Raw genomic sequence first — 17,592 nt, forward strand, 5'->3', positions numbered from 1 at the left:
CCTGCATCGGCAGGCGGACTCTCAACCACTGCGCCACCAGGGAAGCCCGTGCCTCTAGTTTTTAAACTCTATGTCTAAAAATTAAATTTGTTGCTTTCTGAGTCAAATATTTCATTTTTTGACTCATAATTAGTCGGTCAGTCTCATTTTAAGTTCTAAATAAAGCTTTTCTCTGCTTTGAGAAAGAACTGTCTGCCAGTAGAGGAACAGACTGACCATTCACTGTGGACTAGTTTTTAAATTACAATGTGTATTATTTCATTTTTTAGGGGTTCTGTTTTTATTATTAATGAGAAGGTAGCCTCAGAAGGGGTTAGAAGTTCTGATACAAGAATTGTTGGTGATTCATCTCACTTTTGACTCTTCCGTATAAGATGCAAACTCTCTTACCAAATAGTTTTTTGCACTTGTTAACAGCTTCAGCACCAGAAAAAAAATTTTTTTTTAAAAATTGAGTTAGCTTTACTTTCTTGTGACTTTTGGAGTTGGACAGAATCTGTTTTTGCCCCCAGACCCTTCTCCATCTTGCTTTCCTCTGCACAAGCACTCATTGAAAACTTCCTTTTGTACAATGTGACACCCTGACCTGATCACAGTGGTCCAGATTTGCTCTGACACACAGGGGAGCCGCCCCTTTGTCCTGCAGTGTGCGTCTGATAACGCAGCCCGCGTTTGCACTTGCTTTCTTGGCAGCCACGTCCCACTTTTGATTCATTCTGAATTTTCAGTCTGATGTACTTACCCTCTTTAATGGGCCATGAGCTTCTCGAGGGCAGGAGCTATAAGTCCAGGCCTGCGTGCGGCCTCCAAGGTGCCGCCCAATCTGACCCCCCCTCCTCATTTTTTTTTTTGTTTTTTACGTTTTTTATTTCGTTTTTATTTTATTTTACTTTTTTATTTTTTAAATTATTTTCTCTTTTCCCCCTTCCTCATTTTTAACGGTGTGTCTCTCTCTCCCCCTTGGGTGAAGCATCATTGCCCCAGCCCCACGGTCAGCTCACCATTCTCCTCCTTGCTGCTCTGTCCTCCACCATGCATCAGAATTACCTACATTTTCCATAAAACACAGATATGATTACATCTCTCCAAGGCTTTAAAACATGTGACCCCTCCTATTGTGAAGGGCATACAGAGGTCTTCACAACATGGGTCCGCTCTACCTTTCTGGCCTTAAGTCTCACCATCCTTCTCTTCCTCTCTTTCCAACCCAGCCAGGAATAACTGCCTCTCCTCTAGTATGTCACTCACCATGGTCTGGTTTAATGACAGGAGTATGTGTTCCCTGCTAGACTATAAGTGTCTTTAGGACGTGAAGCGTGTTTTATTCATCTTTGTATCTCAGCGTCAGGCCTGGCATAGAGTAGATTTCTGTGGGTGTTGGTGGAATGAAGGGGTGCATGGGTGGTTGATGGATGGATGCCTGTGTGCCCTGTTTCCCACCTTGACCCTAAGTCCTTGAGGGCAGAGCTGAGGTACGAGCTGTACCGCATCCCTGCTGCTTGCGGGGAGGCTTTCAGTCAATGCTGGCTCATCCCTGCCCGTTGTGAGAGGGTGTACCTGGGGAGACACGTACATGTGCATGCTATTTTCCAGTTTGTCTCATGATTCTGCCTTCTCTGTCTCTCCTCCCTCCCTCCTGTTCTCCACTGCCTCTCCCCTAACACCTCCTGTCCCTTCCCTGGCGTCGGGGCTCTCCCCAGCTGGCGTCTGCTTCCCTGTGTGTGTGGAAGTGCCCTCGGAGACGGAGGCCGTTCAGGGCAATCCCATGAAGCTGCGCTGCATCTCCTGCATGAAGAGGGAGGACGTGGAGGCCACCACGGTGGTGGAATGGTTCTACAGGCCCGAGGGCGGTAAAGATTTCCTTGTATGTCTGACTGCTGACTCTGCCCTTTGTCCCGCTGGCCTCTGCCATTGTGTGCCTGGCTCCCGACAGTGTAGGGAATGACGATATGACAAACACTGGCTCTTTCTCTCCAAAGCACTGACAGCTCCTCTGCAGCTAACTGACAGCCTTAGTTTAGCCCAGCCTCTGGGAAAGGGAGGGCTCCAGGCCAGCTCTGGGCGCTCCCGGTTACAAGCAGGGTAAGGAGGAGAAAGGCATAAATAGTATTTAGAGCCTACTGTGTGCCAGTCACCCCACTAGGCACTGTGCAGGTGTTTTCATCGAATCTTCTGCACCATCCTACTGGATGGATTAAATGCATAGAAACGTTGAAATAACTCCAAGGGTCATTAAATGAGATAGCATAGGTTAACTCATTTAAGTCTCACAATCTCAGTGAAATAAGAATGTCAGGCATGACCAAGACTGATGTGCAACTGGTACACACACATCAGTGGGTAAAATATTTAAATAGTCCTGTAGTGGTTACTTGTGCCAAATCTCCCAGGTGGCTTCATCACCATCCTTCCCACTAGGAACCTCCAGACCTCCCATGATGTAGGAACTAAGGGATCAGCCATGGCCAATGTCAGTTCTGACTGGTTGGTGCCAGTGCCAAAATGGTTGTTATATACTTTGAACACCAACTTGGGGATGGCCATTATTCACATTGTCACTGTCTTTGGAGCCAGGCTGCCTGGGGTTGATTCTTGACTCCAGAGCTTATTTTAACTCTGTGTCCTGGGACAAATTGCTTAACCTCTCTCTCTGTGCCTCAGTTTCCTCATCTCTGAAATGGGGATATAAGCCATAGCTACCTCACAGAGCTGTTACCAGGACTCACGTGCTATAATTTTTAATGTGTTGAGAATAGTTCTGGAATACAAGAAGTACTGTATAAGTGTCTGATAGAGAATACACACACACACACACAAATGGGGCAACTAAGGATCAAAGAAATTTAGTCAGTAAGACAGCTTAGATTTGAACCAGGTCGTCTGACAGCGGATACAAAGCCCTTTTTACTGCACTGCCTCATCTTCCTGGGGGCAGGTTTTTCCCCACAAAGACCTAATGGAGACACAACTTTAGGATGAAATTGAGTTTTGCTTGCTCTTCTGTCTAGCTCTCCTAAAGCTCATTTCTCACTCTAGGCTGGATGTGCCATTCTGATGTGGCTTTGCTGCACTCAGGTGCCAGGCCTGGGACAGTAGGCTTCCTAGTGCCTGGCTCAGGGATGACCGCAGGCGAGGCTAGTGCGTAGGTTACAGGAGCCTGGACGTCTTGACCAGATGCAAAGGTCCCCACGAGCCTTAGGTCTGGTCATGTGCCAGCCACCTGCTCTGCTTCCAGGCCTGCCCAAAGTGAGGAGAAGGTGGCTCAGATGGAGGAAAAGAAACTTAAACAATTGTGCTGGAACTACAGAACAACACTAATAGAAATTTTTGTGACAATGAAAATGTTCCATATTCGTGCTGTCCAATTCAGTAGCCACCAGCCACAGGTGGCACTGAACACTTGAAATGTGGCTAGTGCAACTGAGAAACTGAATTTTACATTTTATTTCATTCCTAGTAAGTTAAATTTTAATGTAAGTAGCCACACGTGGCAAGCAGAAACTTGCCAGATGGACTGCACAGCTGTAGAAGGAAACAAAAAAAAAGGTATGTCAGAAGGTGGAAGTGTTTGAGAAGAGAAATGTAGAGACCAGATTTCAGATCTAATTTCACCCAGAGTGGAAGAGCTGATGTGTGCACACTGGCTGGCAGCTCTCTGCTCATGTGGGCCACTTCAGCAGCCTGGGTCCCCTTCCTGCGGCCTGGCCCCGGCTGCTCACATCCCCTCCAAGGGGACCAGCTCCGAGAGACACTTTTTGGAGGCCAGAGCTCTCAGACGTCTTCATAACAAATGAAGCTGCCTCTCTGCCTTAATCTCTCCCCGGCTGCCCCCATGACACACCTTTCTCTCTTGTTCTCTCTGCCTCCTTCCAATCCTTGCTTTCTCTCCATTTCCCTCTCCTGATCTCCTGTACACTTCACTCACCTCCCTCTGCCCTCTTTCTTTCCAGCCCTTTTTCCCTGCCCACCTCTTCCTGCCGTGTCCGTGTGCCCTGACCAACCTGTGTGCCTTTGTCCGTCTTTCCCTGTCTTTGCTCTCTTCCCTGCCCTCCTCTGAGACGCCCATCCCACTCCCACATTTGGGAGCTCCTGGTAACACTGTCCCCGCCCCACGCCCGAGGACCATCCTGGCCCTTTTCTCTGCCCTGTCCCCACCTCTACCCTGTCTTCTCTCCTACTTCCTCTGCTTCCCTACCTGCAGATCTATGAGTATCGGAACGGCCACCAGGAGGTGGAGAGCCCCTTCCAGGGCCGCCTGCAGTGGAACGGGAGCAAGGACTTGCAGGACGTGTCCATCACGGTGCTCAACGTCACCCTGAATGACTCCGGCCTCTACACCTGCAATGTGTCCCGGGAGTTTGAGTTTGAGGCACATCGCCCCTTCGTGAAGACCACCCGGCTGATCCCCCTCCGTGTCACCGAGGAGGGTAAGGCTAGGGCACAGGCTCCCTTGGGTGCCCTGCTCTCGGGGGAGGGAGGACAGCGGGTTTCCACACAAATGAGCCCCTTGCAGAATGCAAAACCCCACGTATCTGGAGTGGTGATATCTAAAAATGTCACCCCTGGCTTGTCTTCCTGGGACGGCCAGCTTTCTGCAAGCTGCCCGAGAGCTTGCCTCTCTGTGTCTTTCCTCAAAGCAGAAAGGCTTGGAGATGATAGTGCAGTAATCTTGACCCGGTCCCTGGACTCTCACCCTTAGAGAAAGAGGACAGCCTCCCTGAAGCCTAAAACTTGCCAAGACAGTGACACCTACTCTGGCCTGCGCTGAATCTCGGACTCAATGGGCTCAGAGAAATCTCCTGAGGGTCTCTAGAGGTCATCTACCCTCTTGTCTGTGACTCATACAGACCTCTAAACCAGCGGTGCTCAAACTTCAGCCAGCCTCGGATTCCCCTGCAGGACTTCTTAAACCCAGGCTTCCTGATTCCGTAGGTGGAGCTTGAGAATTTGCATGACTAACAAATTGTCAGGAGACACTGTTACTGCCGAGGACCGCACTTTGAGAACAACTGCTGTAAACCGAAGTCTGACAGTCTTTGTCTTCTGTCTCCCTCCGCAGTAATCATACAAGCAACCCCCTCCCCATCCGTGGCGTCTCTCATTACATAACCTCACTTTCAGCTACGAGAAGGGGAAACGTGGTTTGCTCTCCAATCTTTAAACTTTCCCGATTTCCCACAGCTGGTTCCTTGTTAGGCTGGGAAGTTCTTTCATCAACCTAACTCAGAAGTTTCTGTTGCGATCGATTCCAGAATCTTGAGGGTGAACTTAGAATTGTTCTTGTTCTGCTTTCAATGGACTCATTGTTCAGAGCACTGTGGCTCCTCGCCCCTTGCAAATGTTCCTTCATGTGGCAGAAGAGTGATATATGCATCTCCCTTTGTGTTTTCTCACCCAGGCTAAATGATGACTCCATTTTACTTAGCCCTTCCTAGACAATCTATTTCCAGCACGTTCTCAGCATTCTGGCTGCCCCAAGATGCAGGTCAGTGAACAGGCAAAAGGTGTGGGGCAGGAAAGAAAGGAGAGGTCAAATTAAAGCCAGGCTCTTCCCAGAAAAGGATGCCAGGAATCCCGACTTCCAGGCCACAAGTGTATTTATTTTTTTATCGTGTTATGGTGATAAAATTCATGAAGCAAACCAGAGTGCACAGCAGAGTGAGTGGTCGTGATTTAGACAAGACTAAAACGGAAGGTGGGTCAATCCAGATGGTGCACGGGGACTCTCAGGACACTTGGCTCAGACCTGATGAGCCTCTTCCCCTCTTTGAGCCCGTCTCCTCTTGTGTGAATCGAAGGGGTTGGACTGGGAGCTCTCTAAGGTATTTTTCTGTTCAGAAGTTCCATTATCCTCTTCTGTTTACACACCTGTGCCCCCGGGGGGGAAGGGAGCCTGGCGCCCTCTGGTGTTCACCCTCGGCACTGTCGGCTGGTGACAGCCAGGCCCTAGGAAGCTGCCTCTGTCTCCTCCACCTTGTGCTCTCAAAGGCTTTTGCCTCCAGAGACCTTCGCGCAGCCAGTGGAAAGGGTGGCGAAGCGGAGCCAGTCCGCCTGCCTGCCGGGCACCAGAGCCAGACTTGGGTAAGAATAGAGGGAAAACAAGTTTGTCATCAGAGCCACAGAGCCCCTCGGGACGTTAGGGCTGGAAGGAAGCTTGGCTCTCTTTCAGTCCAGGGGTCTGAACAAAGAGCTGGCATCGGAATCACCCAGGGGGCTCTCCTTCGGTGCAGACGGCTCCATACCACTGCTGCGGTGTGAGTGCAGCAGGTTGGGGTGCCGTCTGGAGAACGTCAGTTGAAATGACTCCCCAGATGGTGGGAGGGTGCAGCTCTGACACCCTCATGTTGTGGCTGGGAGACAGAGCTCTGGAAGAGGAGGGCTTGCCCAGACATGAAGCACATTAGCGCCAGAAGCAGGACTGCGGTCCAGATCTTTGCCTCTATTAGCTGTGTTTCCACTGCATCTTTTCCCTCCACCACCGCCCACTCCTTGCCACTTTTTCTTTTTCTCTCTTCCCCCACCCCCGTGACCCCTTTGGCAGCCCCCTGCATCCCCACCCCCAGATATTCACTGCTCTCATACTGCTGCACGCTCCACCACGACACATTCCCCACGTCTGCTCCATCCCTGTGGTCCCAGAGAATCTCCCTGCTTCTCTTTGCTCAAGCTGGACTGATCCTGGTGTAGGCTCTCACCTCCTGGCTCTAAGACAGAAATCTGAGTTCTCTTCACCTAGAGGTAAATAAAGCTACTGAGGACAGCTTCCTGTGGTACTACTGCTGGCTACTGCATTTAAAAAGAAACAGGGTGCTTGAAGTTGAGTACATCGCAAACCAGGCCTTTGTCAGCCCATGAAAAGACATTTGATGTGTCTGGCATTCTCCTGTGCCTCAAGCTGCATCTGTGACCTCCAGCTCCAGTTAGGAAACCTGGGTGGGCTCCCCTGGTGGCGCAGTGGTTGAGAGTCCGCCTGCTGATGCAGGGGACACGGGTTCGTGCCCCGGTCCGGGAAGATCCCACACGCCACGGAGCGGCTGGGCCCGTGAGCCATGGCCGCTGAGCCTGCACGTCCGGAGCCTGTGCTCTGCAATGGCAGAGGCCACAGCGGTGAGAGGCCCGCGTACCACAAAAAAAAAAAAGGAAACCTGGGTGATCCTGGAGCCCTTGGACTGCTTCTCTGAGGTGAAGGTCATGGCTGTGCCTATATTGTGCTTTTAATGAGCAAGGCCCTGGGGTTGACTTATGCCCTGTGAATAACCATGAATCTAATTTGCTGCTGAGAGCTAGCAAAGGGAGATGTGGCTACAGCCTTCCTTGCCACTAGGAAGGAATATATGTCGGGACATTTGCCATGTATTATGTTTCATTTATTTATTTTTGTAAAATGAAAAAAAAAATTTTTTTTTTTTTTGGCCGCACCACACGGCTTGTGGGATCTTAGTTCCCCAGCCTGGGATTGAATCTGGGCCACGGCTGTGGAATTGCCGAGTCCTAACCACTGGACCGCCAGGGAATTCCCTATCATGTTTTTTTTTTTTTTTTTTTGTGGTACGCGGGCCTCCCTCTGCTGCGGCCTCTCCCGTTGCGGAGCACAGGCTCCGGACGCGCAGGCCCAGCGGCTATGGCTCACGGGCCCAGCCGCTCCGCGGCATGTGGGATCCTCCCGGACCGGGGCACGAACCCGGTTCCCCTGCACCGGCAGGCGGACGCGCAACCACTGCACCACCAGGGAAGCCCCCCTATCATGTTTTATTTGTCATTTTTGTTGGTTAGGAAACAAGGAAGATCAATATTTATTTATATTTCTTCATCCCACAAATACTTATTGAATACTTCAAGTATTCTAGGATTAGACAACAGGCTGATGATTCAGAAATAAATATGTTCTTAGTAAGCACACAGTCAGTAGAGAAGAGAGATAAATACATCACAGTACAATCTGGGAAGTGTTATAATAGATGGATGGAAAAGTGCCTGGAGAAGAACGTGAATAATAACTGCACGAGAAGCTGAGGGAGGCTTCACAGAGGAGGTGACTTCAGTGGAGTCTAGAAAAATGGTTGGGAGATTGAAAAGCAGGAGGCGATGTTGGGACAGAGGTAGCACTGGGGTGCGAGATACAATCTAGGAAGAGGGAAGAGAAAGAAGAAACGTCCACAGATTCCAAAAGACCACAGCGTGTATGAATAGAGAGGTTTTGCTGGCCAACCGAATGGAAATGAGGTGAGGAAGGCTGCATGGCGAGTGGCCTCCCGTGCCCTGTTAAGAGAGTCAGGTCTCTGTGCTGAGGGCGGTGTGGAATACTGGAAGGTCTTCAGTAGGGATACGGCAGGATCAGATCTCTGTTCCGGAAGTAGAACTCTGAGGACAGCCTGGTTAATATGTGGAATTCTCCAACCCTCATTTCTGTTTGGGTTCGGGATGACCTGGAGGGAAGATGAGCTGGGAACGTCCTTGCTTCTCATCCAGACTTGCAGAAAACATGCTCAGGTCACTGGGTGGGCTGACGGCACTGTCCGCGTGGCCCTGTCCATGTTCTCCGACGCCCTCTTCCTGGGGATACCACACTCCACCACCCTAAGCTCAGAGGACAGAGTCGGCTGAACTAAGACATGTGCCTCACATCTGTGCAGACTTTTACAGCTCACAAGGTATCCTTAAATACATTAGGTAATGTATGGTATGAATTATTATCCTCACTTTACAAATTAAGAAACTGAGTCTCAAATCAGGGAAATGACTGTTCACACACCAGGAAGTAGGGAAATGGGGACCCAACTGTATGTATCTCACACAGCTCCAGGATTCCTTCCAGTGCTCTATGACTTCTTCCTCCACCCATCATTCTCCCTCATCCCTCCCAGCAGAGCATCTGAAGAAAGTCAGTGAGAAAGCTGACAGGCAGGAGAATTAGGGGATATTAAATCTCATTGGTACCCTCTTGCGTTCCTTTAGACCCAGTGCTTATTTAAGACATACCTAAAAATAGGCCTCGTATATCTCAGACCTCAGTGACAGCTCTGGGTTTGTTGGACGTGCATATCGTGAGCCTCACTCTCCCCCTTGCAGCTGGAGAGGACTTCACCTCTGTGGTCTCAGAAATCATGATGTACATCCTCCTGGTCTTCCTCACTCTGTGGCTGCTCATCGAGATGATATATTGCTACAGGAAGGTCTCAAAGGCCGAAGAGGCAGCCCAAGAAAACGCGTAAGTCCAAAGATGCCAAAGTAATGATAGCTCGCACCTTCCGAGCGCTTGCTCTCATAGGTGAGGTGGTGAGCAATTTACACAGTCCTCCACTTTCCTCACAACATCGTTTGAGGTAGGCAGCATGAATATACCCATTTTACAGATGAGAAAGCTGAGCCTGGGAAAGTTTGCCCAAGACCATTGTAAGAGGCAAAGCAAGGTTTGACTTCGTGCCTGCTAACTCGTGCCCTGCACTCTTAACCACTATGTAAAGCCCATCAGCTGCCACCACAATCCCATGACATTAGCATTATTATGACCATTTTATAGATGCTGAAGCAGTTCATAGAGCTTAAGTGGCTTGCTGGGGCCACACAGATAATGAGAGGAGAGAGTCTGGGATTTGAACCGAAGCCTGTCTGGTGTCCTTGCTGTTCCCGTCACATTCAGCTGTTTGCTGTAAACCACAGAGCTCATCAGGCCACCTGGGCTCTGCCGTCTATTAGCTAAGGAGCTCCAAACATGTTCTTCCCCCTGGAGCTTGGCCGTGATTGAAAACCCAGAGAGGGGCTCTTCTGCTCCAACGTCCAGACTGTACCTTGGCCATTTTCGCCAAGGCCCTAGTCACTTGAGCACAGGTAACAGATGATGGGGTCTGAGAGTCTAAGGGGCCATGTTGGCTTGTTATTTGGGGAGAGGAAAGATAGAAAATAACCCTCACAGATTTACACAGTGGAGGTGATAAGCTAAAAACCCTAGGCTATTGTCACCTAGAAATGCTTGATAAAGTATCATTTTTCATGATATCTATGATCTCAGGAAAGTAAAAAATTATAACTGACCAGATAGAAGGAAAGAAAGGATATGCTGGGGAGGTTGTCATTCCTGGTGACCTGGGTGATCAGATTTCAGTGCTTGAGCATAGGAAGTGGCCATACTTGGACAGGAAGTGCCCACAGCTGGCCTTGCACAAGAAACAGAGTTGGAACTGAGGTCACCAGCAGAACCAGTTCCTCAGAGGGCTACAGCTCGGGCAGAAGGTAGATCAGTAAATAATCATCAGTCCACCAGCCCAGAGAAAAGCCTAGGAAACATATCTACTTGGCCTGACTCCAAGTAGAAACATAAAAGATTCTTGAGAACTGGTAACCACAAGCCTGCTCTCACAATGTCTGGGATTTAAATTTATGCTACCCACATGATCCAGGAACCTCTAAGCTGAGAAAGTCAATAAAAAAAAATTAGTCCCCCGACAGTGATAACCATGTAGACGCAAATGAAAAACTATTCTGAAGGGACCCACTTTTAGCTGAGGCTTAACAGTGCTCCCCAGATAAAGCATTGCTGAATCTGATTCCACAGTCTCATCCAAAACTAAAAGACACAGCAGGAAATAATCCAGCATGAGCAAGAGAAGTAACAAATGGCAGGATTAAATCCCAGGAGCTTCAGACACAAGAAGGACCTCGTAGAATATAGAAAATAAATGTGCTTAAAAGAGTTAAAACAGGGGCTTCCCTGGTGGCACAGTGGTTGAGAGTCCGCCTGCCGATGCGCGGGACACGGGTTCATGCCCCGGTCTGGGAAGATCCCACATGCCGCGGAGCGGCTGGGCCCGTGAGCCATGGCCGCTGAGCCTGCGCGTCCGGAGCCTGCGCTCCGCAGCGGGAGAGGCCACAAGAGAGGGAGGCCAGCGTGCCGCAAAAAAAAAAAAAAAAAAAAAAAAAAAAAGAGTTAAAACCAGAGGAGGAACCAAAACATAAGAATACAATAAGTTATTAAGAAAAAAGGACAGGCAGATTTGAACAGGAATAAAGAAAAACCTGGAAATGAAAAATACAGTCAATAAAATTCAAAACTCAATGGATTGGTTCACCAGAAATTAGATACTGGTAACCAGAAGATAAACATAAGGAAATTTCACAGAATGAAGCACAGAGATATAAAAAGATGGAATATCACAAAGAAATAGGAAGACAAAAATTGAGAAGATCGATTATAATAGAAGAGAGAAAATGGAGGAGAGACAATATTCAGAGATACAGTGGCTAAGGAAAGGTATGACTCTTCAGATTCAGGTAGCACAATATGTCCTGAGCAAGATAAATACATATAAATCTAAACCTAAACACCAACCATCTTTAAACTGATTAATGGCAGCAACTAATATAACCTACACCAAATATATATGTTGCAACTTTAGAAGAACTGCTTATAATATTAGAAACATGTCAAGGATACCTGCTTCTATTCTATACTGGAGATCCTAGGTGGTGCACTAAATAAATACAAAAAAAAAAAGAAAAAGAAAAAAAAGAGTAAGAATTGTAAAGAAAGAAACTAAATTATCATTCACAGCCAATATGATTACCTATATAGAAAATCCAAGGGAATCTATAGACAAACTATTAGAACTAGTAAGAACATTTCATAAGATTGTTGATACAAATCAAAATATTTATATTTATAAATATAAATATAAAAGCACCTATATTCCAGCCACAAAAATTTAGAGAAACATCTCAATATTTAAAACATTTTTAAAAATTCAATTACAATAGCAACAAATACTCTCCAGTACCTGGGAATAAATCTGATAAAAACGTGTAAGATATTTAAGGAGAAAATTACAAAATTTTACTGAAAGATTTGAGTTAAATAAATGAAGACTAAAACCTCACTGTTACAAACATGGCAATTCTCTTCCAAATTAATCTGCAAATTCAGTAAAATTCCCATCAAAATACCCAATGGATTGCTCAAGGAACTTGATAAGCTCATCTTAAAAGTCATACAGAAGCCCAAAGGCTAAAACTAGCCTAAACCAGAGGATGGCCAGATAGTAAATATTTTAGGCTTTTCAGGCCACAGAGGGTCTCTGTCCCCTATTGTTCTTTAGTTTTGTTTGTGTGCAACCCTTTAAACAAGTAACGGCCTTTATTAGCTCATGGGCCATAGTTTGCTATTTCAAAGAACAATAAGTTTGGGGGAGGTGGCTGGTAGGAGTTTTCCTGTCAGATATAAAGATTTCTTATACAGCTATTAGAGTAAAGATTTTATGACACTGGACTTCCCTGGTGGCTCAGTGGTTAAGAATCCGCCTGCCAATGCAGGGGACATGGGTTCGAGCCCTGGTCCTGGAAGATCCCACCTGCCGCGGAGCAACTAAGCCCGTGCGCCACAACTACTGAACCCGCATGCCACAACTACTGAAGCCCGCGCGCCTAGAGCCCATGCTCCGCCAACAAGAGAAGCCACCACAATGAGAAGCCCGTGCACTGCGACGAAGAGTAGCCCCCGCTCGCCGCAACTAGAGAAAGCCCGTGCACGGCAACAAAGACCCAACACAGCCAAAAATAAAATAAATAAATTTTAAAAGAAAGAAAAAAGATATTTTCAAGACATGGAATCATCAAAGAACAAGACAAATGTCTCAGAAGAAAAACTGGTAAAGCAAATGAAGTCCTATTGCAGAAGTACAAACCCAAATGGCTTATAAACTTATGAAAAGATGCTCAACTTCACCAGTAATCAGGGAAAGGAAAATGAAAAGATCTATAAAATGTAATTTCCCATCCATCAGTTTGGCTGATTTAATCTAACAGTACTAAGTCCTGAGAACAATGTGGATAAATGAGAAGACTCATACGTTGCTGGTGGAAGGAAAAAACAAAAGTATTTATTATTCTAGTCTGCTGGCAAGGCCATTCTCATTTTCTCTTGGGTAACATGGTGAGAAGGAAATGCAGAGGTGTTCTAGAGACATCCTTGTTCCTGTGGCCATTGCTCCTTCCCTTTTCCTGTGTTTGCACCTCTGGGTACAAATGCACTGATTTTCTTCCCCCGTCTCTCCTCCAACAGGTCTGACTACCTGGCTATCCCATCGGAGAACAAAGAGAACTCTGCAGTACCAGTGGAGGAATAGAAGGGGGCAACCGGAGGTGATGTACAGGGGAGGGAGGGGCAGGTAGATAAGGAGGCAGGTTGTACAGGTGACCTGGACACCCACAAACTGAAATGACTTTAGATTTGGTCCCTTAGATTTCTACCCTACCCAGAGCCCCCACCCTCAGGGTACTTCTTTAAGTTGATGCCCAAGTAGTCATAAAGCTCTGTGCGAGGTTCAAGTCCTTCAGAAGGTGAGTTGCTTTGGCCTGAGTGTTGGGGCAACTTGAACTCCTTACCCACAGTGACAGAAAATAATTCCCCTCCTATGTAATTCCCTCCTATGTAAGGATCGTGGATGAGGTCAGAGAGCCTTTGGCTGGGCTGGACTGGGCTGGCAATTCTCAGTGAGCTGTTTTATCCCTGGTAGGTGGCCTGAACACTGAAGCGCTGGCTACCCCATGTTCAGTGATGTCAACAGCGTCAGGAGGGTGCCCCAGGGGCCACATCACTTCCCTTCACGTGTCCATCCTTCAGTTCATTCATCATACATCCACTCACCTCTGAACTGTCACCTCTGACTTGCTAACTCCATCAGACCTCCACACACCACAAGACTTTGCCAGAAACAAGGAGCCAACACTTCTACACGACTCAACCTCAGCCCGCCCTTGCTTTCAAGCAAGCAGCTCCCATGCCAACTGGACCCCTCCCCTGTGCTCCACCCGGCTTTGAACACGTGCTGGAGTCGAGCCCGCCCGTTCTTCATTGCCGCAAGTGAATGGAGGGCTTAACGGAAGGAAGCTGGAGTGATTAGTCTGGGTTAAAGCACAAGAGTGTCATGAAGTGGGATTCCTTGAAGTCAGTTTTTCTAAGTTCCTGGCCCACTTGGCTGGAGCATGAGAGCACAGCATGCCTTTCTAGGCCCTCCAGCGATAGAAAGTTCATTAAGCATGGACTAAAATGTTCTCTGGACTGTGGTGCTCCAGGGCTAGATCCCAAGAGGTCTCAAAGGCCTGGGTTAGTGTCAGTCCTTCAAGAAGCCGAGGGCAGGGGACTTGGGAAGTCATACAACATGTTCATGATCCTCCTGGGGCAGCGTGTGTGGGCCTTGCCAGGTGAGCACACCACCGGAGATGGCTGGGTGGCATTGTTTTCCTGTGGCACTGGGACTGCGATTCCCAAGCTCTTCCTCTCAAAATTTCTGTGGGTCAGTATTATTACTCATACAGGAGGCAACGGAGACTCAAGACAGGACTCCACTGATAAGAGACTTCAAAGGATAAACTGGAGCAGATAGAAGCCTAAGGCGCTGTCCAGTTTACACTTCCCGAGACGGGATCATTTTGTTCTTGAAAAGACTTCGAAATTGAGTTTGGCCATGGCACAGAACTCAGTGGATTGCCTGGCGGAGGTTAGCTCTGATTCAGGCAATTAGAAATTGTCTAAAAAGGCAGAGAGAAGGATGTGAGGTAGATTTGAAGAATTTCTTTAGAGAAAAGGTTTGTGAATCTGAGACGTCTTCCAGAAGGGGAACGCATCCGGGAATGGCATTTAACTAAGACACATGTTTTTAGTCTGAGATAGATGATGGCAAATGAGTGACGTGACAGAGGAGGGACAGGCTAGGTGGCTTCCAAATATTTCACCTGTGAATTCATAATGTCCAGGGTTTTTTTGGTTTTTGTTTTTCCCCTAGATGTTAGGAGAGCAGATGAACACTGGAAACATTTTAGTCAATATCTCATGTTTCACTTTGAGTAACTGGTGTAAGTGTGATGTCCCACCGCACCTTGTGATGAGGGGGAAGGATGCTTTTGGGGATGTGAGAAGATGAAAGCGACTGGCATTCGATGAACAAGATGTCCCTCAGATCCAGGGGAATCTATGGGGAAAGATCCCACTCTCTTGGCTTTGGGCCTCACCTGACAAACTCAGTTCATCTCTGCCGTCCCTGGGAAAGCACTTGAATTAGTCCTTGTTCACATATTCGAGAGTCTGATTTTATCGAGGAGAATACTTTCAATAAATTCAAGGCCTTTCTCATTGGTAATTTCCCACACAATCTCTCTGAAATAGGGGACAGAATATGGATTTCCCTTACTTTCCTGTGAGGAAAACAGGCCTGGGTTACTGTGAGGCTTTCCCAGTCACGTGGATGGTGGATGACAAGCCTGCCCGCAGAAACTACTCTCTACCACTCCACTTCCCTCTTGCTTCAGTAGACCGCGCATCTAACTTGTGATCTAGAAAGCACGTTTGCTTTTTTTTTCCTTTTTAAAAGCCCAACTCAGATAGTTCCTGAGTGATTTTTAATGAAGCTGAATGGTACCTCTCTCTGTTTCTTATCCTTTACAAGTAATCTTCTCTAGTCTTTTCCTCCTCCTCACTTCTCAACTCTTCTCATCTTTAATGCTTTCTTTATTAAGCTATATGATTTACCAAGCATTTAAATTGTCTTATTTCTTCTCCACAGCTAGCTCTGTGAGGCGGATATTGCTAATACGTTAACAAATCATGAAACACGCTGTCTGAGGCTAAGAAGCTTTACCAGATCATAAGTTCATAGAGTTGGTAAACGGAGAGCTGGAATTCAGGTCTTCTGAGCCCTAGCCCAGCTCTCTTTCCACTGAGACCATAGCTGCTTCCTTTCCTCTCATTTTTTTTTTTACTTCCATCTAATCTTTGCCTCTCTTGCTTGTCCTGAGATGTTAGACATCTTCACTCACCCCTAATCCCACTCGACTGCTCCTCTACCACTTTGCTTCTTGGTCCATGCTAAAAATGTGCTTTCAGAGTCTTAATCTCATGTTCGTTTCCCCTTTCTCGTTGGTTTGTACCTCATTATTTCTCCTGAATTGCAATTAAACTCCTTCCTGGGAGACTTGATCATGACCATGAACCCACAAGGTACTGTGATCACCAGCCTACTTAAAATCCTCACTCACTCCCCGTTTCTCCGCATATTCCTACAAAGGACCCAGATAAATGTGCACTGCTCTGGAAGCTTTATCTGGCATGCTGTTCTTATTAAAGGGCTTAGAAATGTTCTCAAGGGCTATCATCACTCTAGGAACCCCACCTGTTGTCTTGGTGCTGGATATTTCCCCTGACTGATGCTTAATAATACAATTCACTCAAGGCCAGCTCGGCTGGGTCTGGTTTTCCCTTCCCTTGGGCTTAACAGCCATGACCTTCATTGCTCAACTCTGCTGGCCCTGTGAGCACCTTGCCCTACTGACCTTTGCCATCAGCTCAGCCTTGCATCGCAGCCCCAACTCTTGTGTGGAAATACCTTGACGGTCAGCACCTGTCCCAACACCAGCCTTTATTTTCAGTCCATCTAAAAGCACTGTCCTTTAGAGTCACCACCCCCAAACACCCACACACCCAGATTTCTGACTCTCTTTTGAGTTTCTGGTTTCTCCTTAGATGCCAAACTAGAAATGTTAGTAGGAAAGGAATTTTTCAGAGCAGGCATATGCTGGAAATATGTATGGAGCTATGAATGGTTAAGAGAAGAGATAGTTGCTCCTTTTCTTCCCCCAAAACTACAGGATCAAAAAGGAAAATATACCCATCTCAGAATCTGTGAACCCACCTGACATAAATCAGAGAGGAAAGGCCGTGTAACTGCATCTTGGCAGGAAGCAGCAGCAAGGAGCTAGACCCATTGCAGAATATATCTTGGCTCCCCTTCCCAAGCGGAAATGGAAAAATAAAACAAAGAACACCTTCCTCTCCCATCCTTTTGTAAATGAAAAGCCCCCAACCCAGTGAACCCTCCTAGTCACGGCAAACGTTATCTGTGTAGTACCTGGTGCGTCGTTTACTCTGATCATCCGTTCATTCCGCACTTCAGCACCCTCTCTGCGTCAGGCACCAGTCTAGACCGAGTGTGCCCCGTGCTCTTAGGTTTTAAAAATATCATCATCCAAGCCTTTCCTAGCCTCAGACTCTACCATGGCAGATGACTCATGTTTGGCGCCCCTCCCCTTACTTGAGGCTGTAGTAGGACCCAGTAGATGCACACTTGAAGCGAGTCTGAGCTGTAGCTCAGACTCAAGCCCTATCATAGGCCAGCTAAGCCTCAAAGCTGGTATGACTCTTTTCTGGGCAGTGACAGGGAGGGAGGCACTGAAGGACGAGTGCTTGTAGGTTTGTGAGGCACCAAACACAATCAGCAAACTCGTACAGCCATGGAACTCGTCACCGTGTTGTCACCTTCAGGTGGCTTTTTCTTGCTTTTCCACAGCCAGTCTTTTTTCTGAACTTTAGAAATGTTCCTGACCACTCAAGCTCTCAACAACCTAATGCCTGTATGTGGTGTTTTTCAGTAAACTCCCCGTGCCTGTCAATAAAGTGTCTCTAAACACTGCCTGCTCTGGTTCTGCTCCACTGTGTGTGTCTGCTACACATACTATGGCTTCTCCCTACCTCCCCAGCTCACATCAATTCCTGAACTCACAATCACTGGATATATGCCCAGAGAATGAAAAATACATTTAATAGTCTAG

At 47.4% G+C, this 17,592-nt stretch overlaps 1 protein-coding gene across 11 annotated transcripts in view; it reads left to right on the forward strand.

Moving 5' to 3' along the window:
* SCN3B (sodium voltage-gated channel beta subunit 3) overlaps nt 1-17,480 on the forward strand; it is a 24,058-nt gene extending 6,578 nt beyond the window's left edge. For 5 of the 11 annotated variants that reach the window (XM_028501380.2, XM_028501373.2, XM_028501378.2 and 2 more), the window contains exons 3-7: nt 1,701-1,864; nt 4,202-4,427; nt 9,070-9,208; nt 13,052-13,131; nt 13,506-17,480. In XM_028501380.2, the coding sequence (XP_028357181.1) occupies nt 1,701-1,864; nt 4,202-4,427; nt 9,070-9,208; nt 13,052-13,115 (593 nt within the window). In that variant the 3' untranslated portion in view covers nt 13,116-13,131; nt 13,506-17,480. Of the gene's footprint in view, nt 1-1,700; nt 1,865-4,201; nt 4,428-4,640; nt 6,082-6,541; nt 6,905-9,005; nt 9,024-9,069; nt 9,209-13,051; nt 13,132-13,505 lie in introns of those variants that run through there. The other 6 variants (XR_003683682.2, XR_008619625.1, XR_008619627.1 and 3 more) reach the window with 6 other exon arrangements.
* The last annotated feature ends 112 nt before the right edge of the window (nt 17,481-17,592 follow it).

Source organism: Physeter macrocephalus, chromosome 16, assembly GCF_002837175.3.
Source record: "Physeter macrocephalus isolate SW-GA chromosome 16, ASM283717v5, whole genome shotgun sequence".
Classification (NCBI taxonomy): domain Eukaryota; kingdom Metazoa; phylum Chordata; class Mammalia; order Artiodactyla; family Physeteridae; genus Physeter; species Physeter macrocephalus.